The sequence below is a fragment of the Cydia amplana genome, chromosome Z (assembly GCF_948474715.1).
Source record: "Cydia amplana chromosome Z, ilCydAmpl1.1, whole genome shotgun sequence".
In the NCBI taxonomy this organism is placed as follows: Eukaryota; Metazoa; Arthropoda; class Insecta; order Lepidoptera; family Tortricidae; genus Cydia; species Cydia amplana.
Window position 1 is genome coordinate 16542430 of NC_086096.1, and position 27368 is coordinate 16569797.

At 39.3% G+C, this 27368-nt stretch overlaps 1 protein-coding gene across 1 annotated transcript; it reads right to left on the bottom strand.

Annotated features, from left to right (window-relative positions):
• Window positions 1-4673: 4673 nt before the first annotated feature.
• On the bottom strand, window positions 4674-25381 carry LOC134661486 (chondroitin sulfate proteoglycan 4). The gene is made up of 24 exons (XM_063517595.1): window positions 25012-25381; window positions 24701-24837; window positions 24356-24502; window positions 24088-24231; window positions 23580-23761; window positions 22819-23032; window positions 21434-21589; window positions 20895-21122; window positions 20285-20575; window positions 19755-19952; window positions 17177-17283; window positions 14985-15120; window positions 14606-14781; window positions 14241-14400; window positions 12766-14153; window positions 12081-12234; window positions 11517-12011; window positions 10582-10777; window positions 9431-9586; window positions 7421-9279; window positions 6686-6924; window positions 6000-6150; window positions 5321-5468; window positions 4674-4956 (listed from the first exon to the last, which is right to left on the bottom strand). Exons 1-23 carry the CDS (start codon window positions 25076-25078, stop codon window positions 5361-5363), a joined length of 7089 nt encoding a protein of 2362 aa, XP_063373665.1. The 5' UTR covers window positions 25079-25381; the 3' UTR covers window positions 4674-4956; window positions 5321-5360.
• Between the last annotated feature and the right edge of the window lie 1987 nt (window positions 25382-27368).

Consider the following 27368-nt stretch of genomic DNA (forward strand, 5'->3'; position numbering starts at 1 on the left):
GGTACATATACCCACTGTCTTCTTTAAAAACTTAAGTCAGAATCCTGAAGGTCGTTTTTATTAAATCGATTTACTTACTAACTTGCTATCACTATACTAAACACAGCAGGCCACACCGATATTTAAAACGACTGACAAACATCTTCAGCAGAATTCAACGAGTAATAAAATATAATAAATATATTCTTAATTCTTTCTTGTTATTTTTTATTAAAAAAGCAAATCTATACAGTCGTATCTAGTCATTAATAATAGATGTGCCTACATTATAGACCGTAAAAACTGCAACTATCTACAACTTCAGAATTCATTCCTAAGCGAGGTTTAAGTAGAGTACCTAGCAAGAACTTGCATGCAATTTTCATTTCATTTCGGTATCTGATCAAACTTTTGAATCCAGTTTACCGTAGTCGTCGGCAATGTAACGTAATTTGCATGCAAGTTCTTGTTAGTGTCATCCTCGCTACATACTAAAGTCGGTTCACTTACAATTTGAGCGTTATAAGTATCATACTTCATTAATAATCTGAAACATTACTATTGTAACGAGAGCTGTAAATATTACAAACCAACAATTTGCAAGTTTGCATGCAACATGACAATCGCATATCGACCAACACCAATCGGGGAGGTTCGGGAAGACAGATGCGAACGAAGCCACGTGATAATTTCTATATAATATGTAAATTTCGATTGTCACTTGGGAAGGCCCCCTGGTGAATTTTCACGAATTTACCTACAATTTACAACACAATTTAAGATACTAATCAGGTATACAGTAAGTGCCCTAACTGAAGTACCCCCCCACGACCACCAACAAGTGTATAGAAAAGTGAATACTTATTTATGGCCACCAACTTTTCATATTCTCAAATAAGTTTACAACTTTCCCTGAGTTTCAGACTTAAAATATTGGTTTGCAATACCTATGCTGTCGCAAAAAAGCGGCTGAGCTCTGTCACGAAAAAGCAATACAACGAAAGATGCGTTTTGTAATAGATACGTTGACAAAAAACTTACGGTATCATTCTTCTACTAAATTCAAAGAAACTATTAACAGTCTTCCGACTATAGTCGTATAATAAATAATAAATAAATAAATAAATATTATAGGACTTTCTTACAGATTGACTAAGTCCCACAGTAAGCTCAAGAAGGCTTGTGTTGTGGGTACTCAGACAACGATATATATAATATACAAATACATAAATACATAAAAAACACCCAAGACTCAGGAACAAATGTCTGTGTAATCACACAAATAAATGCCCTTACCAGGATTCGAACCCAGGACCGCGGCTTAACAGGCAGGGTCACTACCCACTAGGCCAGACCAGTCGTCAGCCTAATGTTGCCTCAGGAATTGTTTTGGTTTATTGGTTGGTTCCACACAATCTACAAAATCAGTATTGTAGCCGGGATAATAGTTAAACTATGCCGGCCGCAAACCATAATAAATACTGCGGACATTTCAAATTCCGAAACTTGGCACTTTAGGGCTTTGAATTTTTAGAACTATAAATTTTGCAACAAGAAACAACAACTGAAAATACTGTAACTACTTTTTCTAAAGGACTAATTGGCGAGGACTGAGGCTATCATTTGGCACATACGTTTTTTTTTACAATATACTGTCTCACATGATACTATTTTATACGTGGTGTCCCGGACAACAAGGCACAATGAAACACTCACTTATCTTTTATAAGGAATATTTAAACCGAAACTCCGTAGGTATTAGAAATCAATGTTAACAATTTAGTATAATTTCCTTGTAACTATCATACTTGGTGCTTATGAGCTTATATGTTTCCATGTAAATGCATATTTGGTGTCTTAAGATCCTATAAACCCATGACAATCGTCATTGATCGATCGTCGACTAGTAAATTGATTCATCCATCCTGTCAATTAAGTTTCATATGTATACATACAAAGAATGGGTTCTTACCGTACCGTAGGTACAAGTATTATTTACCTCATAATAATTTAGATATGATCCATATGTTTCTTTTAAACATACGTCTTTCCCGGGAGGCGCACTCGAACCAGAGGTAGGCACCCTGGTAGCAACAGCTTCCTTATGAGATGAAAAATTGTGTTTACTTCCGAGGACGTAGATTACGAAAAAGGAGTATTTCCAAAAATCGTGTTCGTTTTTCATTTACTTTGTAGATAGTTACAATGTCAAAAGTCGTGCTCTCATTCCGGGACACCATGTATATAAATCTATCGGGCTTAGAACTGTTTTACTACTCGTGGGCGTTTACAGAAAAAGTTAAAGAGTTTATTTATAAAAATACACATAAATGAAAAGAAAAGTCAAATAGGTACATGTAATAATATATCATATTGAATTGGATTTAGTGTATTTTTCTTACAGGATTTTGAATCGTCAACTTTGGCAGTTTTCTATAGTTCAGTATTCAATGTAAAATGACTAACTACAATTTCCAAACTTCTATAATATGGTCACTTTCTGAGAGGTTTATTTCTGTACACGCCCTCCCTGTATCATTTTGTTACCCATGCTCGTTACGCATCGTATGACAATTCATAAATTCGTTTAAAAAAATGATTACGTTCCAGAAATGTTAAGAGTTTTTGTTAAATCATGTTTTGTTGCAGTCATCAACCATTCCTCAAGACGACTCTAACGAGCCCAAACTCTTAAAGGTATGGCCATTATCTGTGGCTGTCATGATATTGGCTTGTTGGCACCGAAACCATATTTTAGGCCAGATTGAATTTACTTACAAGATTTGATTACAAACTAAACAGAGACAGGAAAAGCTCCAAATAACAAATTTTGTTATGAAGAATTTTTAAACAGCTCACAAACTGATACCATTTGCTAAATAGATGAAATATATTTGCTACAGTTTACTTCCATATTACTTCAACATCATTATATATACCGTGACTTAAACCTCTTAAATTAATACGTAAGTTTAGTTTTAACAATAATTAACTTAAATTAGTCACTAAAATATACTAATCAATAAAACTTATAACTTGTGTATAAAGGTATCCTTAGTAGAACTTTGGCACTGTCATTGGCATGATTAGGGTACTTAACAAAATACCGTGAAGTAAACATAATTACTTATTAAGTCTCACACGCGTTACATACAGCGTTAAGTACTGTGCTCACAGACCTTGGCACAACAAATGTATTAAGCCGTATGTCTATAGTACAAACGAAGACTCGTTCATCATTAATATTTTGTCTCAGGCCAATATTTCATTAGATGTGCAAATTTGGCAACGACAAAGAGCCTGTGCTTATGCTTTCAGTCCTTTCAATGCAGTTTAATCATAGGTACATGAATGGACATATGATCTCGACAACAGATTCATATAATAACAATTAAAAGTTCAGAAATTTCAGAATACCCGATGCTATAACCATCAATAGGTTCTAAGAGTTCTGAGGATTAAAAATATATGATAAAATTCCACCCAATAATACTAGTAATAAAAATTCGAGTGAATACGCAGATGGATATACGTCAAAAACATACCCCAGTATTTGCTTCCCCTCAGCCGGATAATAATTTTCGTATTTTAGAGCACAGGCCATCAAAATCACTACATCTTTTCTATAATTTAGACATAAATCATTATAACCTGATACAAATAGCGTTAAAGTTAAAACGTATATTTGGTATCGAACAATCCGTCTCGAGCAAATATACCTATTCCCTCCCAGATATATCATAAGGACGGTATCATTCGTGCAAGAGTCGAAGTCACAACAACTTCCTTCCCTTCTTAACAAAAAGTTCATTGTCTTCATTGTAAATTTGTAACTTATATGCCAATTCGAACATACTAGATGGGCCGAATATTCGGTAATTATTCGGCATGTTCGGCAAGTTTTCTAATGTTCGTATTCGGCAGAATTATACGGTTAATGTGGCAAATAGTGCGTCTCGCCCACTTCAATACATGTACGGACAAGTATGGCACAGTTAGATATAAGTGTATGTTCGAATTGACCTGATCACGAGTAAAATGTTATCTAGTTGTGTTAATTTATTGCTGTTATTTTCGTACTAACAATTGATTTAGTAAAATTCTAATGCGAAAAATTCGATTGTTTTGTTGAGATACCTATTCTACTAGTACTATTTATGAAATATTTTATGGATAAGGGTGTGTGACCAAATCTGTCCCTCTCTAATATTAACCTAGTGCTCAGTCTTGGTATAAAACCAAATCTAGATTCTATGTTTATTGTGTACTTTAGGATAATAAAATCAAAACCGTACCTACTTATTTCATTTATGTAGCACAAGCCTCAAACTAGGTCTTTAAACATTACAAGGATAAAAAAGATCACTTTACTTATTGGTTTTGTATTCGTCTTTCCTATGAAAATAATAATTACAGGCACTTTTATGTTAAAATCGCAAACGAAAAGTTATTCATTAGTAGCGTATTGTTACTAGTAGTGTATAACAGCATTGTTTGCCAACGGCCCTCTCGGAAGGTTAGCGGCGCTCTATGTCTGCCTGCAGCCGTCGTTTACCTTCATATTATTTAAACTATACATTAATACACCGACCCGCACAGAAATGAGCTTAACAACCTTAATCTTTCACACTATAATTAAACAATTTGGCACCACAATTGTAAAAAACTGCGAAACGCTAACTTACATTACTGCGACCGTCTCCGTGGCGTAACAGATGCCCGTAAACATATTTTATTGGGTTAAATTGCTTATTGTTATGAATGTAGAATTCCTAGGAACATGATTATTACAGTATTTTTATTCAATAGTTTTTGGTTTAAACTATAGGGCTCAGAGTGTTACCTCACAGTTTTCGTGCTTCTTCGTAACTCCGTAGTTGCTGAGCAGAAAAGGCGTAGGAACTAGATCCACGTAGCGCCGCTGCTGCAGCCGCCGTTTCAGCGTCACGCAACCTTCTTCGTGCGTGGTGAGGATTACTGTAACGCATAACACAATAGATGCATAATGTTATTTACAGTATACATATACTTACAGTTATAACACAGGATAGTGGAGGCTTAACCCTGGTTATTGAGGCGACCTACTTTCAAACTGGAAAATAGTGAGTTAGAGTCCAGGCCAGACGAATGAGCTTTCGCGGTACTCGCCTTATCTAGCCTGGCATACAAAAAATAATTCTTTGGGGATTGGAAAGGTTTCGTTTCCTTAATGTGACCAATGAGATGGCGGTAGCTTCAACCGACGCCAGATTTTGATTGGTTGTAGAACAGATTTCAGACTTTTTCATGATGCGATCGAAGGATATACTGTAATATGGTTGACAGATGATTTTAGGGTTACCTGGTCGAGGTTGGTTGGGCAGCGTGAAGGTGTGCGTGGGTCAGACCCAGTACTGGTTGCGGCGCAGCATTGGGTTCGCCGGGGCCACCCCTGGAGCCCTGATCGGGTACGCGGTTTCACTGGCTTCGTAGCTGCTCCAGTCCTCCGCCTGTAATACGAAAACACATTATACCTAAAGGAAAGTTCAATAGAAATTGTAAATAACGTAAACAAACCAATTTACCCTCATTAGTCTCATTACTTTGTTATTTATTTATCGTATTTCATTACAGTTACTGGATTTTTTAAATTAAATATTATTCTAAAGATTCAGGTTTGCGCTCTTCAGATACTTAAATACACTTAAAATAATCTCGTCCTTATTAAGGACCGAACTTATCAACAGTTTATATACTTAAGTCTTTGAATTACATCAATTTTTATTTACAATGTAATGTTAATTAGTAATACTTAAGTGAAAGCAAAATTCGTAAAAATGTTATGTTGAAATGCAAAAAAAATCTATCATAATAATATGTTTACATTACGAGTACCTATTTGCAATTTATATTGAACTCAACTTTATATTCAGCGAGTAATTTATATTCAGCCAAACCAAAACTCATATCACTCATATGTATAAAGGAGATAAAATAATTGTGACGTCATGGTTAGATTGACCGCGCAGCAGATCACTTACGTCTGTGTGGTCTTCGGTGCCGTAGGGGTACCTCGCGTTGAGGTCGGGGAGCGCCGCGTCGGCCAGCGGCGTCACCTTGCAGGCCACGCTGCCACCCGACGGCAGCGGCGTGCTGGCACCCGTGTGCACCGATTGCTCCGATGACACGTATCTGCAAATAATACATTTTAGGACCCCTTATGTTAGGTTTGTATTAAACGATTGATGACACATTAACCATAATTATTTTATGACAACACTTGTCAATTTGCATTCAAGCTGACTTGTGAAACAACAACTTGTTTAAGTCAGATATTATAATAAACTAGCGACCGGCTAGCGGCTTCGCACGGGTTAACAAATTATACATATAACCTTCCTCTTGAATTACTATCTATTTAAAAAAAACCGCATCAAAATCCGTTGCGTAGTTTTAAAGATCTGAGCATACATACAGACAGACAGGCAGAACGCGGGAAGCGACTTTGTTTTATACTATGTAGTGATACATATGTAAGTACGCTGCGCTGGTATGTTCACCGTAACTCTTTGAGCTTTAATAAAATGTAATTTAATCTTTTTCTTCTTATGAAAAAAGCGTTGAAAGGGTCTAAGATCCAAACAGACTTCTAGCCACGGCACATATTGCTCCTAGTAGCCCGTGTGGTATGTGCTGGGTTGTATTAACCCCACACTTCAACACCTACCTCTTTATGGGTGGCGTAGGGTGCGCCGGGGAAGGCATGAGATGGTCGGGCGGGCGCGGCAGCGGGATGGGGGCCACGGCACCCTGGCTCTGGCCGTGCGCCTTGGCTCGCGCGCGGCGGTCGCTGGCCATGCAGCGGCGGCACCGCACCAGCGCCAGCAGCACAAGCATGGCCACCACCACGCCCGAGATGGCCATCAGGATCGTCAGATAGTACGACGCCGAGTCGCCGTTCGCCACCTGGATTTCAGCTCGAGTCAGACCACAGAACAAGTAGAATGGCGATGCGAGCAGGGTACGTGTCGCCGCCGGTTATGAGCAAACGCTCGCATGCTAGTACTCGCCGGCGCTGACCGAAAAACGTAAACATGCCTTTTGCGCCACAATAACGTTCAGATTAAGAAGCCAGACATCAAATCTGTCTAAAGGAGGCGTATCCATTCACCAGGCACACAAGTTTTTACTACCGTTGCGCGAGAAATGTGGAAATGTGGAGAGGAACGAGCGGAGACACCGGTTCCGATACTAACTGCGCGCGATAGCCGTTCTAACCTCTTTAATATGTTCTGTGAGTAAGACCATCAGAATTATAAAAACACCAAATTACGTAAATACAAACTAGTATCTTCTAATATTGAATCAATTCGTCAGTTTTCACATGCAATTAAAATTTCTAGTAATACAGAATCAGTATTTAGGTATTTATAATTACTAATAAACAGTATTATTAACTTACGGGCACTCCCTCGTGACTCTCAGGATCATTAGGCCCTGGCAAGTTCTTTTTCGATTTGCTCCCAATGAATATTTTGACTTCGCCTGCGGCCGGCTGGAATATCGTCGCCGCCAGTAGGAATCTGAAACTGTCCTCCATACCGACAAGCTCGTGTGACCTCTTCTTGGTCACGTAGTAAATGACCCCCGCCTTGATATCTTCGTGCGTAAAGTACGGGACCTCTCTTTCCCTCGCACTTGTATTTCCTCCAGAACTTCTAATTATGTTTTTGACAGTACCGTGTCTAGGTTTACTTAAGATGGTATATATTGGATTACTTCCAGTCAATTTTGCTAGACCGGTCGCGTCCATATTGCTAAGGGTTATTTTCGACTTGTCACCTTCGACTTTTATATCTTTCAAAACCATGAGAGGCTGAACCAGAACGTTTATTGTGAAAGGGTTTGTGGAATTACTGTTGTGGATGTATGCGATAAGTTCGAAGCTGTCACTGGCTGCGGTCATATCGTTCTGCATGTAAATGACCACTTTGTCCATCAAATCCCTATGGGAAAAGTAAGTGACTGGGTTCCTGCCCACGTATATCATGCCGTGCAGAGGTTGTCTAGTGATATTGTACCACACTTTGTACTTTTTGGCGTTGGTTTCGATATATATTTGCTCGGTGGTCACCGTAGCAACATTAGAGCCTTGTTGTAATAATACTGGATGCAATGTAGACGCGTTCAGTGATACCGGCAACACGTCAATCGTGAATATCTTATACATAGGCTTGAACTGTCCATCCCATACCCTAAAGTAGAAAGTGGCCGTTTGAAGCATGCCAGAATGCTCATAGATTACGCGTCCATTGTTAATATCATCTTGAGTGAATTTATTTATTGATTGTGCATCATCAATGCTCAAATTCTTGTCCATCATGACGATCCTCCCTTGAGTGGGACCGCTTATAATATCGTAAAGTATGCCGGTGGGACTAGTGTCAGCGTCCTCGGTGACCAAATCTTTTTTAGTGATGGTATAATTCTCACCCTGTACCACCTGTATCTGCGGCGATTCAGTCAAAAGTCTAAAAGGTTGGTCGTTGATTGGAATAATATGAATAGTAATAGTGACGTTACAGAGGAGAACATACTCCGGTAGAAGAAAGAGGGACATTTCTATCTTGTCTTGTGTAGTGTCGGAATCGTCGTGTTGGTAAAGGACGGCGCCGGACTCGAGCTGCGCCTGCGTGAGCGAGGACACGGCCGGCTGCAGCGTGCCGTGCGAAGGCTGCGACCACTGCGCCTCCACCTGAGGCTGCCTCAGTCCCGCCTGACTCTCCAGGTAGACTATTACGTTGGTAACGTTCACTTTAATGGGAACTTTATCACCCTCGTTCACCTTAATCTGAGGTATATGAACATATTTAGCCAAACCTCCGGAAGACACCGATATATCGATGTTGAAAACTTGGTCTGTTACAGGTTTAGCTAGGGCGGCTTCAACCGTAAATATAAAAGAGTCGTTCGTGTGCAGATCTGAAAAAGGATGTGTATGTTCGTAGTAGACAAGGGTGTTGTTGACGTCTTCCTGTGTAAACTGTTTGATGGATCTGTGGTGGCTGTCTTCACTGAGCATAATCAGTCTGCCGAGAGACGGTGTCCTGTCTATTTTATAGACAATCGTTCTGGTGTAATCTGAGCATTTGGCCATCAGCAAATAATTGTTTAACGGTTGTCTCATTAGAGGGAAAACACGTAGATTATGTTTTCTGATAAGTTTCAAAGATACTGATTTTGTTGTTATGAGAAACGTTATTTTAGACAGTTCGTGTAGCCCATCAGTAACGTTGAAGATCATTTTGCCTTTTGAGCCATCTGCAATAGATTAAAACAACCTTATAAATAGAATAGTAACCCTTCAATAAATGCATTTTTAGGTAATATTTTTGATGAAATATTATATCATACTAACTCAAACATGACGTGTGCGACCGGTATAACAACGATAAAAATGTAATGGACTTACTTTTGTGGACAAAAACCACATTTCCTTTGTCAATGTCAGCCTGAGTGAAGCGTGTGACAGGCTCGTGGGTGTTCCCCTTCATAGCAATATGCCCAGAAACTATATCAACCACGATTATTGTAACATTTTCTAGTGGCGTATCGATGTCGTTAACATCTGTGAATGAAACAAAGAAGCAGAGTTTAGATTCGGTTTGTTACAATAATAGTACACTGTTGAAAAGGCTAGTAAGTGACCAATAGACGGACGAGTTAGTTTGAGACCCGAACCAGTAGGGGAGGCCCTCGAAGACACGAGTCTATCTATTGCACTTTCGGCCGAGTCATTACTAAGTGCTTTTCACGACTACTGCGAGGAAATTTATTCATTATATGTTTTAAAATCAACTCTGTATTGGCAGGGTTTAATTAAAAAAAAATAAGAAAAAAAATATATTTACTATTTACAATGTTACATTGTTCTAAAAAAGACGCGATAGGTATAATAAATATGGAAAATTATTCAGTATCACTATTAAGTCCGACGCCCGCACAGTATACCGAAGCCGTCGAACGCGAATAGAACGCCTAACATGTGAACGAGTATATTTAGGGCCAGTTGCACCAACCACATTTTCCAGACTGATCAACGTCAGCCGGCGCGCCCCGGCGCTTTACTTTAACCTTCCATACATAAAAAATTAGCAAACTCTTTAACGATACGAACAGTTTGGTGCAACCGACCCTTAGTTGATGTAATCCACTTAGTGTAAGGCCAGGGGGCCGATTTTTGAATTTCGATCGCTCGATTTCGTCACTCGAAAATCGGTGGAAAACGTCGAAATGCTAATTTTTGAAATACGAGTGATAGAAATTTGGAATCGAGTGGTATTGACTACTCGTTTTCAATTCTATTTGTAGAATTTATATGCCAAGTAGTGGAGATATTACTGAACGAAATACACGAAATCGAGCGGTCGAAATTCAAAAATCGGCCCCCTGAGTGGACGCTCGAAGCGGAGCGTTCGGCGGGGCGTGCAGCGTGGCGTCGAGCTCCCAAGGGATTTGAGCAGCGTGCACTAAGGCCGCTACTATACGTTTGCATTTGTTTAACATGCACGCCCCGCCCCGCTGCACGCCCAACTTGAGCGTCCACTCAGGCCTTACACTTACACAGCTCGTTCCTAGTGAACGTGAAGGTACCGCCCTCCCAGACGCAGAGGCCAGTGTTGGCGGCCACGATGGGCGTCTCGTCGTTGACCGGCGCGATGCTCACGCGCACCACGAACGGCTCGCTCTCCTTATTACTCTCCGTCGCCGCCACCAGCCTGAACGAGTCCGACGACTCCTCCGAACCGTCGTTTACATACTGTCAATAACGTGTTGGTCAATCTTATATTTTTCCGAATGCGAAAATTTCATGCAAAACATGTCTAGAGTGCGAAATATTTTTCTTGGTATACAAAATTAAGACTAAAAGATCGATAGGATCTAGTCACATGCCTATTGTGGGGATATAGGTAAAAAAACCGGCCAAGTGCGAGTCGGACTCGCGCACGGAGGGTTCCGCACCATCAACAAAAAATAGAGCAAAACAAGCAAAAAAACGGTCACCCATCCAAGTACTGACCCCGCCCGACGTTGCTTAACTTCGGTCAAAAATCACGTTTGTTGTATGGGAGCCCCACTTAAATCTTTATTTTATTATTTTATTTTGTCTTTAGTATTTGTTGTTATAGCGGCAACAGAAATACATCATCTGTGAAAATTTCAACTGTCTAGCTATCACGGTTCGTGAGATACAGCCTGGTGACAGACGGACGGACGGACGGACGGACGGACGGACGGACGGACGGACGGACGGACGGACGGACGGACGGACAGCAGAGTCTTAGTAATAGGGTCCCGTTTTTACCCTTTGGGTACGGAACCCTAAAAATATGGAGACGGAACGTTTTGCGACAGCTAGGGCAATAAAAAAACGTGTTATGCGAAAGGTACAAAGGGATGTTTTTAATAGGGTCAATATGGCCCCAAGCCAAAAGAGTAATGAAACATTAGTGTGAATCAGAAAAATAAAACCACGTAAAAAGTATTGCAAAGCATACCTGAATATTTCCAGAATTGAGTTTAAGAACAGGCAGTAAACTCAATTCCTGGTCGCCCATCAAAATCTTTCCATATTTCGGCTTTTCAAGTACCTTATAGGCCACCACTTTTCCTCTATAGTACTCTGTTATCGTGCGGAACATTTCTGGTTTAATACTGATGGCTTCTCCTTCGATAACAGTCAAATTAGACACCGTCACGTAAAAATGTTCTGGAATAATTATTATATTCAATTCGACATTCCTCAACCATACGATGCCATTAGTGACGTCCATTACTATCTTGTCTCTGGTGCGGTTGACGCCAGACTGCATGTACACCAGGCGGTTGCCATTGATGATCGACTGGTCGAACACGGTCGTGTGTGCCGGCTCCTCGTTCGAGGACTCCACCTCAACTGCACCAGGGGTGGCGGTGACTTCTAGCCAGCCATGATACGGACCTTGAGTGATTTGGAAAATTATGTTCGACGGTTCGATTTGCGGATGCATGACCTGTTGAAATTTTATCACATTAGCAACAAGTTTTTCCCAACATGACCGTTTAATGAATATTTACTTTACCTCCAAGACATCTCTCGTGATGTTGACACTTGTAGATTCCTCGACAAATAGAGGTCGGTTAGTTGTTACTTTAAGCGGCTCCCAGTAACTCGATGGGAATATTTTGATTGGATATGTCCCTTCACCCCACGCTTCCAGACACTTGACTTTAAACCTTAAACAGCAACAATTAAGGCTCACTTAGACGGTGCGAGAACTCGCATGCGAGTTTGATTACATTGCGTCGTTTGATCGGTCGGCCGAATTGATGTAACCTCAATGGTCCGCAATGTTACTAAAATCGTATACGAGTTCGCGCTCCGTCTAAATGAGCCCTTAATGTTATTAAACAATATTCCTCAGCTATACCGACTGTAAAGGATTGAACAACTTGCACCCTTAAAAAAAAACATATAAAAACTCAAAAATGCGCGTTTTCCCAGAGAAGACCTAGCTAGATCGATTTTTCGCCCCCAAAAACCCCCGTATAGCAAATTTCATCGAAATCGTTAGAGCCGTTTTCGAGATCCCCGAAATATATATATATATATATATATAAATAAATAAATAAACAAGAATTGCTCGTTTAAAGTATTAGATTACTGCCGTATTTTTTATAAAATGTATAAGCCCTTCCTTCACGCAATTTTGTTGTATTGTAATCCCAGTGAAAATGTATCAAATTGCAAGTCAGGTAAGTATGTACCTGAACTGGTCGGCAGGAGTCCTGGGCTCGCGGTGGCGGTAGGCCACGCGGCCCGCCGCCACGTCCAGCTGCGAGAACGTCACGGCGCCCTGCCCCTCCCCGACCTCGATGGCGCCGTGTTTCGGCTCCAGCGTCACCTCGTACCGGATGTCTTCTTCCAGACAGTTCATGTTTGTATCCACTTGCATATCCCTCGTCGTAATCACAACCGCTTTACCGTTTTCAACTATTGATCCGTTTGTCGGGTACATTCGAATAAACGGTGGCGATGCTTGAATTTCAAGATTTCCATTTACGTCAAACAAACCGTCCGATATCCAAAACGCCATCTTTCCATACTCTTTACCTTGATGTTTGAATAGAACCAGGTTTTTATTAATATCATCCTGAGAGAATTGAGCGAGCATTTCGGCGGGGTTATCGGCTCTGTATATACCTCCGTTAGGAGGTTCTTTAGTGAATCTTTGAATCGTGTAGATGATATCGGCCGGCTTCGTGTCTAGGTCGGCGTCAGTGTAGCTCAGGTCCCTGGCCGTGATGAGGCGGGCGCCTCCATGTACAATGTGAAACACTTTATCGTTCGCCCTCACCGGACTATTGTCGTTCTTTAGTATTATATCGATGTGAAATACCCCTACATACTGAAAATCTTCGGGTTCAGGACTGAGCGCCATAAAGTGAAAAGAATCGTGTCTACTTTCGGAATCATCGTGTGAGTAGTAAACCCTATCTGAATTAAGTTCCTTTAGAGTGAAATAAGTGGTATTATCTCTTAATATTTTTAAGCTTTCGCTTATTACTTCGATTTTTCCGTGTCGCGGTAAATGGGTTATATTGAAAACTAGATTTGTAACAGACTCCGTTCGGAAATTTAGATGCGTAGCAGGTATGACCATTCTAGAGCCTTCCATAACCTGCAGTCGTTCTAAAGTCGTATGTACACGCCCCAACGAATGTTCCGAGGTCGAGTAGGCTGGTGTGTGTCGGATTGTCATTACGCCAGTAATGTTTTCGCACTCGGTGGCTCCAACTACAAACGTGAATTCGTCTTGGATGTGAGAGTATGCACGTCTATGCAGGCGGTACCACAGCTGGTCGGTGTCGATATGTTGCTGTGTAAACGTGCTGTGTGTTTGCAGATGATACTTCCCAGAAGACAGGTGCAGTATACCATACTTAGGCGACTTAAGTATCGTATAAAGAATTCGATCGCTCGGTAAGCCAATTGGCTTCGTCTTGAATTTCAAATGCTGCGCCGAAATGAACGCTTCTCTGGTATTGTTTAACACCAGTTCTTCATTGACCGATTGGTAGAGATCAAGTTTGATGAAAGTAAGTCGAAAGTCGTACAAAGTGTTCGTCCGAATCGTGCCCACCGAAGCTTTAAACTGTCAACATCAAAAATGTGGCGTTAGTGCGTAAGTTTCTACGGCAAGGGAACGAAAAGATACATTTATACCCAACGGAATGTATACCTTGAATTCGTCGTGGGAAGGGTTTCCGAGCAGATGCATGTACCGAACGCGGCGGAAGGTGACCATCTCACTCGTAAAGGAGTCCACTGTCTGCCACGTGCCGTCCAGAACCCGTAGTCTCTCTATCACTCCAAATTGAGGCGGTTTCACTATGTCATACCTACAATATTAAATGTCAATACCTAAACGTCAACATATCGTAGCTTATTTATACTACAGAATATTTTATTTGAATTCGGACAATTGTTTTTTTAAGCTAGACTTTTTTTAGGACGATTACGGACGATTTACAAAATGTTTCGCAGAAAAGATGTATTTCAAGCTGTTAAACCAAAATTAGGCTGTCAGATAAATGGGCAACTTACTTGACTTGCACATTGCTCTCGTCAGCGTTAGTGGTAAATGTCAGATTATCAGCCGTGATAATAGCGTACGAGTTGTGCACCAGTTGCAGTCCAGTGTTGTTTATTAAGCGGACTTGGAGGGGCACTATTGATATGCGCAGAATTGCTGGACCGCTAGTTTCTATGCCGTCTGAGACCTGTCGATAAGAAAAAAAACTTTTACAAAGCGTGTTAATAATTAAATTTAAATTATAATGATTCATACTAACCCTGCTATGGTGACTAGCGCGTTCAATATAGGTTTTTGAAACTTGTTAGCAGATTTTTTTTTCGTTGTGATTACTGCTTGTATGTATATGTATAAAGTTAAGAATTCAACCATGGGAACACATAAACTTACCTGTAACGTAACTTTCAAAGATGTTTTGTTCAGTTGTTTCTCATTGTTCGAGCCGTGGACGTACGAGATGACTCCAGAGTCAATATCTTGTTGTGTGAAGGAATCAACTGGTTGTCCGGACATCTCAATGTGGCCACTGAAATAGACATTAACGTAAATGTGTTCGTTGTGCATTTTGGTAATTAAATAAAAAGTTGTGCGTGCGAATTATTTCGGCGACGTAAGCAGCGACGGTTTTTTCAGTTTTGGTAATACAACGTCATTTCAAATAAAAACAAATTAATCATATAATTTCGGAGAAACCGGGATACCACAATTCAGGTTTCAAAGAAGTATTTTAAAAATGACCCATTACCGTTAGGATATCAATATCATTATACATATATTCATTAAGTGTGTTATCCGGGGTAGTTTCAAAGTAGCGCCAATAACAAAGCTGACGGAAAAACGTCTGAGGTGGTAGGGCCATGTACAGGCTACAGAGGCGTCCAGGAGACTACATGGTTAACCATGCAGAGCGCTACCTTAAGGTAGCGCTCGATATTCCAACGACGAAGCGAGAACGTGGAAAACCACCTACCACCTGGCTGATGACGGTTCAGCGAGACCTGAAAGACCTCAACATATACGCCGACCTTGCACTCAATCGTGCAGAATGGAGGAAAAGAACAGGGAAGGCCGACCCCAAGTCACAGACAAGACATCCTCCAAACTGAGCATAGTAGCGCTACCCCCTCTGCCACAAATATACGGTAGTTTTACTCCATTTTCGAGTCAAAGTGTCTTTGTGTGACGTCCGTGTCTTTGAACGGACAATCACGGCACGGGACTCGCTCACCTCGTCCCCCGCACCCCAGTATTTTTGGCAGCATCGGTTTCATGAAATAATTGCTCTAAACTCCGTCTAGAGGATTCCTAGTCTATGCCCCAAGTAAATGGGAACAAGGCCTAGCAAGATATATATATATAAAGTCCGTCAACCAAATCTTGTCAGTAGTAAAAGGCGGCAAATTTGAAAAATCGCGGGTTAGCAACACTGTGTTCGAATAATTCCAAAATGCGTGTCATCTGTGTTTTATCTGTGGAATGTGGATCGTGATGGGATCGTGAATGACAGCCGTCACCTTATTTGTTTTCATTTGGTTTTCATTCTGAATCGTTTCTGTTTCAAGAGATATTTCTGCTGTCACCATTAAATACCAATACATTAAATAAGAATAAGCAAAGCTAAGGGGCCTACAATGTACAATCATGCTCGTTCATGGTAAACATGACTAAAAATTGAGGTTATGACAAGTACGTACTGGAAGGACTCTTCCGAACTTTTAAGATTATGTTCAGTTTTTTTGTTTTAGGGTTAAAAGGCATAAATAAAATTAAAACGTATGCCTAAATCTATCCAACAAGACCATAAATTGTGTCCTGGAAACCGTCCATAGGCCCACATGTCTAATATTTTCAGCAATCAGTTGTGACTATTTAGAAAGATGCAATAGAATACTACAGAGTATTATGCTTGGTTGAAGTGACCCGGTAACATTGGTAACTTCATTATATTTTTTCAATTAATGACCTGGATTATAGTGTAAGCTAAAGTGACCCTTATCTTATTTCTTATTTACCTTTAAATTAAATAAACACCCAAATATCAGTTGTTTTATTTTTAATATGTAATCCTATTGTACAATATATACCAATCAAAAAAATTACACAGGTATGTCATATTCATCCAGAAGAGTACACTAATTTACATTAACAAGTGGCATATTATATTGTAAATAACAAATATATGCACTATCTAATTATCTGCATTTTGATATGATTTTATTTTAGTAAACTTAGAAGTGAGAAGACATAGATAGGGAACAAAGAGAATATAAGCACTACGATAGTTCAAATTTGTTCATCATTTTGATTAACATTGGTTTAACATCGCTTTTAAATTGTCCGTCCATGTTTCAAATTTTTTCAATAAACCGCGAGTGACAATTTGAATTGACGTACGCGGGGCGCGCTCAGCGGAAAAAAAAATCTTTTGGTTCGATGTACATTGCTGCTTTTCTTAGCGCAATACTGCTCTTTGAGTGTTGCCCTACTTTAGTTTGCTTTACATTGCTACTGACAAGATTTGGTTGACGGACTATAGATACCTATATTAATATATTATCATTAAGTGTAATGTTCCAGTTTACCTCTGCAATTCATTTTTTCCGTGCAACACAGTGTACAGCAGATCCTCCGGCGGTGTGTCAGGGTCTTCCGCTTTTAGAATATCTGAAGTTATCACTTTACGCGTTCCCTGAAATTGAAAACCTAATCAGAACTATTGTTAATAATTCGTTATTTATCGCAGACTGTTATTAATAGCTGTATTTATTGCGTCCGCGTCTGCGTCATAAGCATGCCGTCGTTGCGCTTGTGACCGTGATGTCTGTCAGAAAAGAAAACCTTGTGTATTACAGGGTATCATTTCAACTTTAAAAAAATCGAGCGAAATGATATTAGTAACCTCAATATCATTTTTGAAGACCTATCCATAGATACCCCACACGTATGGGTTTGATGAAAAAAAAAACATTTTGAGTTTCAGTTCTAAGTATGGGGAACCCCCAAAATTCATTGTTTTTTTCTATTTTTGTGTGAAAATCTTAATGCGGTTCACAGAATACATCTACTTACCAAGTTTCAACAGTATAGTTCTTATAGTTTCGGAAAAAAGTGGCTGTGACATACGGACGGACAGACGGACAGACAGACAGACATGACGAATCCATAAGGGTTCCGTTTTTTGCCATTTGGCTACGGAACCCTAAAAAGATAAATGTAGGCTATTGTGACCTCTTAGTACACACTTAGTAGAAATGTAGGTTGTAGATTGGTACTTTGTCGAACTGTGTAAGATTCTATGTGTTTATTTTAATTACTATTTTTCATTACCTATTGAAAATATTAATTTACCCCCTTATTCAAAAACGCGCTACGAACCTCAATTAGCAAATAATCGTTTGTCTTATCTGGCATTTCGACTTATGTATTTGTAAGAAAGGGAGAAAACATAATTTAACTAAATTAGGCCTGTAGTTTTATGAATAAGGGGGTTAATGTTCATTGTAGCTAGATTTCGTAATTATTATACTATGAATGTTGTTCTTCTAGTACCTATTAGATATGATGTATGAAATAAAATAAATATACTGCCTAGTTATTCATTAAGAGCATGCATTGTGAATAGATTAATTATAGATTAACAATCAAATGAATTAGATTAGCTAAGTACATTTAAGTACGTCACGTTTGACATTAACAGACAAGGAAAACAAGATACAATGTATTGTTTCTCTTTCTTTCTTTCAATGTTCCTGTTCCTCTAAAGAGGCCAGTGGTTAACACTAAACTCAATATACTCTGATATGCATCTTAAAAAAAAAAAACAGATTGGGTCACTGACCTGTCCCAGTAAAGTGAGGTAGTGTGCGTGAAGTGTGCTTATGTGTGAAATGGGGTAATTTCCCCAGGCATACCTCACCTTAAAATTTGTCTACGGCATTCTTGTACTTACACTGAACTATTATTGCGGCATGCTTTTGCACAGTAGGTCAAAACTCATGCAACTACGCAAAGCAAAATTAATCCAACCAAAAGACAATATCAAATTAGATTTGTGGGTTAAGTCACACTTCTGGGATTAAAAACGTATGCGAATGCTATACAGTTTAAAATAACACAGAACACTGAAGCAGCAGGAGTACCCTGAAAAAAACAAAACTTAAAGTAACATACATTTAAAAATGTAATAAACGATTAAAAAAATATGAATACCACACAAAACGCATCTGTCACTAAATATTAAATAATATACATCATACATACAGTTAGAACAAGCTAAGTTGGCAGCCATTTTGACAGCCCTAACTTTGCAAGTGTTATTTAATCGTCATAATTCCATAGATGTTTGACGTGTAAAATAACACTTGCGCAGTCTGAGCTATCAGAATCGCTGCCAACTAAGCGTGGTCAAACTCTACAAGGAAGTTTACGTAAAATTCCTAAAACAATATTTGTTTCTGCTCTTTTTTTCTAATGAGTACGATTTTGCAATGCCCATTGCGATAACTCTACATGTAAATTAAATATCTATAAAATGTTTTTTTTTTGTAAGTGATTGCAAGTTCGCTCTACTTGTAGGTATTTACGTAGGTATTTAAGCAATAGTCGGGAGCATCAGTTGTGACTTTTTTAACCTTTTGGACGCCAATGACCGATATATACGCACCGCAGGTCCAACGCCAAAGACGTATAAATCGGTATATAAATAGCAACATAGACCTAGGTGCATATGCATAAAGTTCAATTTCAGTTTTGACACTTCGATGACGTGGCGTCTGAGACAGCTTTTGTGTTTGACATGGCGTCGAAAAGGTTAACCTTCGCTGCATGTACGCTACGTGTCATTTTGACACTGAAATAATAAAGCTTCCTTGAGAGATACAACATTTATTATAATTATGTTCGCATTCCTTCGAGTAATCGCGTGTTTTGAAGAACTGCGTATCAATCAGTTACAAAAGGGGAACTATTGATGACTGTGACAAACTATATACTAATGAACATAGTGATTAGGTATTTAGACGATATTGTTTCAAGAAATACACATGCATGGGTTATGGTTATTGAGCTAAAAATTAACTAAACGGTCTGCAAATGGAAATGTTATCTACTGTAATGTAATAATTAAGACTTTTCATGCACATAATTATATGTTTAGCCCACCTGTGTCAGTCTTAATACTTTAGCGGGAAGCAAATTGAGAACCGGGGGGTCGTTGACCGGAGTGACGTTGACATGTAAAACGAAAGTATTCCTTCCTTGTAAGTAGCTTGGTAGAGTAAATTTAGTCTCTGGAATAAGTTCCATGTCAAGTACAATTGAATCTTGGTGATTTTCCGAACCGTCGTGAACGTATCTCACCTGGAAATACGTAAGCAGAAAATAGGATTAATTAGCATTATATCATATTAGCAAGATATTATGAAAGTTAAGTATATATCTCAATTTCTAGCATTCGACAATTGCTAGCATTCGACAATTGCTAGCATTCGACAATTGCTAGAGAAACAATGAAGTTTGAATTTTCGTGTTCGAACTTTGTAGCAGAAAATAAATAATAGTAGGAATACAGAATTCTCACTGTCCAACAAAACCGATATTTGATAGCGGAAGTTTAAGTGTCGCGAGCCGGGCAAGCGAGAAATACGGGTGATATACTACCTGTTTGTGGTATAAGACAGAACGATACGCACCTTGTCTCTTGACAAATTCATGAGTGTAAAGTATTGCTTCATTTTGCCGTCACCATCGAGATAATTGGAATACTGCGGAGAGTTCCTTTGCGGGGATAAGTCGATAGCTATCCTTCCGTGTTGCGGGGACTGGGTTAGATGGAACACTACCCCCGACGGGCGCACGCCGTACTTGTGGTGGTCCAACACGACGTCGATGTTCTGCGTCGTGATCACTGCGACTCCGCCTTCCAACACTGTCAGAGGATACAGTGCTACCAGCTCCAGTTCACTGCTGGACTTTGAGAATACCTGATGAAAAAAAAATTAATTAAAATTAAAATTAATTAAAATTAAAATTATAAATACAGTTTTTTTTGTTTGTTGTTTTCTGAAGACCAACTCACACATGACTAGTTTTTATTAACAGTCGTAAAGCAGCTGATTTCGAATGTTGAGTGCCTATGACAGCAGCTAAGAAGAGCTAGATCAGTTGGGTCAGAATAAAGAGCTAGATCAGAAAAAGTCTAGTTTCCTTCCTGAAAGTTAAGGTGACTCAAAAACTAGTATCTAACTTAATGTAGGGATTAGGTAGCGAATCAAGACGAAGCAACCTCCAGGGTATTGTTACCTTATACTTTTCGGCATAGTCAGGGTTAATGCAGAGGTCAGAGTCGCATTTACATGTGAAGTGGTCGACGCCGTGCTGGTCGCACACCGCCTGCGGCACGCAGGGAGGGTTGGCGGGGCTGGCGTGGCACGGGTACCACCAAATGCATTTAGGACTCACGCCGTAGGTGACCACGGAGTTGGGCAGTCCGTACATTTTATCGTCTACCTCTATCGGTTTTATGCAACCCTGAAAGCCAAAAATAATTAATTAAAACAAAAACACAACTGCCATTTGCCTGCAATGGGAGGTGTGGATGTTGTTTATACCAGGGGTCTCCAAACCCCGGCCCGCGAGGCGTTTCAATCCGGCCCGCGGACAGCTAACGCGGAAGCCCACTGTGGTCAACTGTGGGCCTTCGCCTTACGTAAGCCGATATTCCAGCGTGAAAAAAAATCAGTTTTTTTTTCACGTGACTGGCGTGAAAGTTTTTGGAGGTGCAATATGGCCCCCAGGTAAAAAAGTTTGGAGACCCCTGATTTATACTATTAACAGTTTACCATTATACTGGAATCTGCTGCTTTGATTCCCTTAGCGAAGGCCCGCTGTCGCTTTTCAGTTTCGATTCCACCGAGATAGAATGAGTCTGACAGGTCTAAATACCGGGTACCTCCACTTTCGATCCTTGTACTCATTGCTATATTGTCCACGGAGAGCTGTAATTTTAAGTTGGGTAAAACAATTTCATAATAACATGAAATATTAATCCTTCAAAACATTTAGGTAATCAGTATGTTTTCCTAAAGGATTTATGCAACGTCCATTGACCAACTATTCATAAGTGAGAAGAATTAAGTAAGTAACTAATACTACTAATACTAGTAATTTCTAACGAATTCGCAATACATTATGCTGTGCTCTTAAAGTATAGTTATTTGTATATATTAGTCTTAGCCCTGAGATACAATTATAAGTTTTACTTACGTGTAGGGACACAGCTAAACTACAGAATGAGAGAAGAGTAGAATATCATTATCTCATTCTAGCAAATAGCTTTGTCCTTAATTACAAAGTAAAAGTTACAAGTGTATCTTGGGCCTTATACTATTATTAAACTGGATAGTAACAAAATTCACACAACCACTCAACCAAAATAGATAGAGCAATATTCAACTGAGAATAAGTCAATTGTACCTACGCACATGCCAAATACAGATATTCTGGACGCCAATACTTGACGAATCATATGTATTTTTCGATCAGTGTAAAAAATGGCACAGTTAAAGTATGTCCCTCCAAAAGATGAGGTTAATCTAACAAAAGTTAGATTTAGACTTATACTAGCAATTTCGAATAAAGCTGCCAAGGAAATAGAATATAAATTAAGTCAACCCACATTCATGTGTACTTGAGTAGTATTATCTTCAATCAGGTATACAACAGAAATCTTCAAACTTAGGTAAGAAAATACTTTCGCAATGCAGCAGAGCGCAAAAGCAATATCTTTTTATTCTCGGGCTCTAAGGCCAATAAATACACAGACTAAAATACATACAATAAAATGCCCCCAGGGCAGCTTGTGGCGGCGAGCGGTGTAGGAACTTAGGAAGTTACATCCCTTAAGTCTGGATATGGACCCATAAGTACAGCGGGGCGGGGCGTGCGGCGTGCATGTTAAACAAATGCAAACGTATATTAGGAGCGGCCTTAGTGCACGCTGCTCAAATACTCCTGACCCCGACACCACGCTGCATGCCCCGCCGAACGCTCCGCTTCAAGCGTCTACTCAGGGCTTACACTAAGAGTCCGTTAGGTTTTTTTATATAAATTTTGCATTGCATTAATACTCATTATAGCACTCGAAGCAGAACTAAATGAATTGTACTTTCAGTCACAGTCTTATACTTACTTAAAGAAATAAAAACAATATTTTAAAAACAAGTACCTCTATTAGTGAAGGATTGAACAACAAATGTATTTTATGCCACTGTCCATCACTGACTCTCACAGTGTGTACAATTTGTCCACGCGCCATTTTAACTCTGACCACTCCATCCAGTATTTCAACACCAAGAAAGTCAGACACTGAGCCTCTCCCACCTCCAGGATTGTAAAGAATTATAGCATTAGGTGTTATTGTCTTGAATTCAATCTGCCATCTGAAAAAATATATATTTATTGAAATATAATCTTTATCGATCCCATTTTATAATTTACTAGCGATCCGCCCCGGCTTCGCACAGGTTAACAAATTAAACATAAACCTACCTCTTGAATCACTCTATCTATTTAAAAATCGCATCAAAATCCGTTGCGTAGTTTTAAAGATCTAAGCTTACATACAGACAGACAGTGGGAAGCGACTTTGTTTTATACTAATATTATATAGTGATAGTGATAAATAGTGATAATGTTTGAATCCACTAGAACAGCGGTCGGCTACCTGCGGCCCGTGAACCTGTCACTTGCGGCCCGCGAGCCTCCCTGGCTATTTTGTATGTAATATTGACAAACGACAATATCTGATAAGTCATAAATACGGCCCGCAAAGTACGGCCCGCGTCAACTTCGTTAACCAATATGTGGCCCTTGGCTGCTAAAAGGTTGCCAACCGCTGCACTAGAAGATTGAGCATAAAGAAAATTTGATTAGAATCACCAGTCACCACTACAAATTACTCCAAGTTAAAAGTTAAAATATACAAACCTTCCCCCAGCCCTAGAATTGATCTTGGGTAGTATAAGATAGGCGCCTTCATCAATGAAGCTGATGTCCGAGTTAATGTCTGCATCAAATTCAGGTGCGCAGTTCCATGTGACACCCTCTACATGCACTGAGGCACTGCGACTTCTAGCTTTTTCTATTATTTTAACTCCATTATAAAACACCTGTTAAAATTATATTAAAATTAAAGGCTAATGAAGAAGACTGGTATGATGTCACATGAATAGTAACATAAAAAACATATATAAACTCAAAAATACGCGTTTTCCCAGGGATAACACCTAGCTAGATCACTTTTTTCGCCCCCGAAAACCTTATAACAAATTTCATCGAAATCATTAGAAGGAATTAATTAAACTAATCTTTTAAGTGCTACCTAAATGCCACGAGTTACCGATTTGTAATAATAACAATACATACATCTATAAAATTATAAAGCTTAAATATTCAGAAATGTAGTAAAGCCATACAACATAATAACAACACTCACATCCTCCATGCAGCCTCGGAAGTTTTCCATGTGGCCCAGGAACAGTTCAGAGAAATCACCTTGGCCTCCCAGAAATACTCCGAAGTGTATGTTCAATTCAAAGAATCTTCCGGGTAGTCTTTTTCTAACAGTAGTATCATCGACCTTTAAAAATGTTTAATTATCATTAATGAAATATTGCAGTTCAACTAATTTACTATAATAAAAATTGTTTTCTATATTTTTGTCTATATTTTTCTGACATTAAAATATTATTCAGCAAAGTTACCTTCATAGTTAAATTAGCTTCCCTCCTGATGATGCTAACATGGTGCCATTGAGTATCATTGAGGAATATTCCTTTAGGTGAAGACAGTTCACTTTCACCAGCGCCTAGGTTTATGTGCAATTTTATTCGCCCACTCTCTAGCTTGATCTAAAAAAAAACTTAAATCAGGTTGGAAATATTTGTACAGTTTAATTCCAAAGACATGTAGTAAATAGTTTTTCTAACTATTTTAGGCCGTTCCCCATATGGATGGAGATATTCAAAAAGACAGAAGTTGCAACAAATATTTGATGCAAATAAGCATACAGTAATGTCATACACATACAAAAGGTGTTTGGTACCCACCATGCAATAGTCAGTTTTTCCTGCAGCCAGGAGCAACAATGCATCTGACAGATGTGTTCGAAACCGAAAACTGATGTCTGTGACACCCTTTGCTTCTTGAAGTGGGTATGTTATAAAGCTAGCTCCATAGAAAGATGCTGAAACATTTGTGACCAAATTGTTATTCAAAGTAATAAAAGGACTGATATATTATACAAATGATAATGAAACAGCTGCAATACTTTATGATTAGAATTAATACATAAATAAACCTTATCTTCTAAGCATTTCAACGAGCGTAAACCGCTTTCGGTAGATTTGGGTTTACTTACCTTTGTCGTAAGCCAATCCCAGAGGGATAAAAGACAAAATAAGAATAAGTTCCATTTTAATAAACATAGAGACACGAATAAACTTGAACTGTTCTTCTTAGCGCATCTTGTGTATCCCAGTTACAGTAAAGAAGTAAAAGTTAAATTTGTTACTCGATAATTCAAATGTGGTTTCACGAAGTGCGAATACATTTCCAAAAGTCAACACTGTAGCCACCGAGGCGTGGCGTCAAACAAAGGCTCAACCGTATAATAATTTCCAAGTATCATGTGTAACACTGATAACAATATTACGCTGGCAAAATAGGACACGACCTTTCAACTATTGTTGTAATTATAATTAAAATTATTGAATAAACACATCGTTTATCTCAAGCATGAATCTAGTATAACTGGATTGGGCATGAGTGGTGGGGATAACTGACAGAACGGGATAGTCTTATGTATCTTTCAGTAGGAGTAGCAGCGAAAGCGCTATTATTGTTTGTCCTTGTCACAGTCTCACATCTTGTTTTATTCCCCACCGTAAATTGACCACCGTGATTGATCGAATTCATTTGTTGCCCACCATAATGCGACGCTATGATTGGTCGAATTTATATGTTTTGTCCCTCACGGAGGCACGCGTAGACCACTTCTATAGGATGCTACCTTCTATGATCTCAAGCATACTCTGCTCTTAATTTTTTTTAAATCATAAATCTTGCTTTCGTTTTTCTTGATGAGTTTTGACTCGGAATCTTGGTTTTTTGGACGAACAATTTAACTGTGCAATATATTTAGCGCCAACATCAAAGAATACAATAGGGTATTTGACAATATTTTTTTATGAATGATGGTATCAGTCTATCAGGTTTGTTTTGAGGATCAAATTCAAAATCAAATTATATATGGGACCCTCTCTTCTCTCTCTCTCTTTAGCCCTTTTCTACCCTTCGGGTGTAGGCCTCCTTCATTCTTCTCCATTCGTCACGGTTCTGTGCAACCTGGAGCCATCTCATCCCCGCAGCCCTTTTGATGTCGTCTTCCCAACGCATATTGGGTCTACTTGGAGGACGTTCTTCTCCCCATGGTCGCCACTCGAGTATTCTTTTACTCCACGAGTCGGTCTTTCGTGCCATATGACCAGCCCAAGTTTAGTACTGAGACCAGAGACCTTCTAGAAGAAAGGAGAACTCTACTACGCGAAGGCAAAGGGGGAACAGACTACTTTAAAAACCTTTGCACCAGAACTAGAAAGCAAGTCGAGGCAGACATTGATGCATATCGGGAAAAAACCGTTAAGCATATAATAGACAAATATCAGGGCCCTAAGGTATTTTGCAAAGCTTTAAAACCAGGAAAACAGCAAATCACTAAACTCTTAGATGAAAATAACCAGCTTGGAATAGAGTTAAAGCAACTACTAGAAATAACACACAAATATTACTCAAACTTATACACATCCCAAAACCCCAAACCAAGAGGAGTGGCGAAACGCAAAATTATGAACGTTGGCTCTGAAGATGTTCCGGAAATAACAACATGCGAAATTGAACATGCCCTCAGAAAAATGAAAAATGGCAAGTCGCCCGGCAGTGACAACATCGTTATTGAGATGGTAAAGGATGGAGGAGATAGAGTGATTGAGCTACTTAAAACGGCTTTCAACAAATGCTTGGAGGAGCAAACTATACCCGAGGTCTGGAATTGTGCCACAGTCATCTTACTTCATAAAAAAGGCAATAAAGCAGATTTGAACAACTATCGCCCCATCAGCTTGCTATCACACCTGTATAAACTCTTTACGAAGATCATTACTCTACGCCTCACCAAGAAACTTGACTCATATCAGCCAATGGAGCAAGCTGGATTCAAGAGTGATAACAGCACGTTGGATCATATATTGTCTATGAGAATAATTATAGAAAAGACGACTGAATATCAAATGCCCTTGTGGTTAGCATTTATTGATTACAAAAAAGCATTTGACAGTGTTGAAACATGGTCGGTCATAGAATCACTGCAAAATGCACGTATAGATCACCGATATACTGCCCTAATCGAAAATATGTACAGGAGAGCCACCTTAAAAGTGAACCTACCCCCGCTGACGGAGCCAGTTCGGATTGAGAAGGGCGTACGACAAGGTGATACGCTTTCACCAAAATTGTTTACTCTGGTGCTAGAGGACATCTTAAAAAGCCTGAACTGGGAAAATCGTGGATTGAACATATGGGGTAGTCGCTTAAATAATTTGCGGTTCGCTGATGATATTGTTTTGTTGGCAAGTAACCCCGCTGAACTTCAAAGTATGATTCAAGAACTCAGCGATGCCTCTATACGGTGTGGCCTGGAAATGAATCTAGACAAGACAA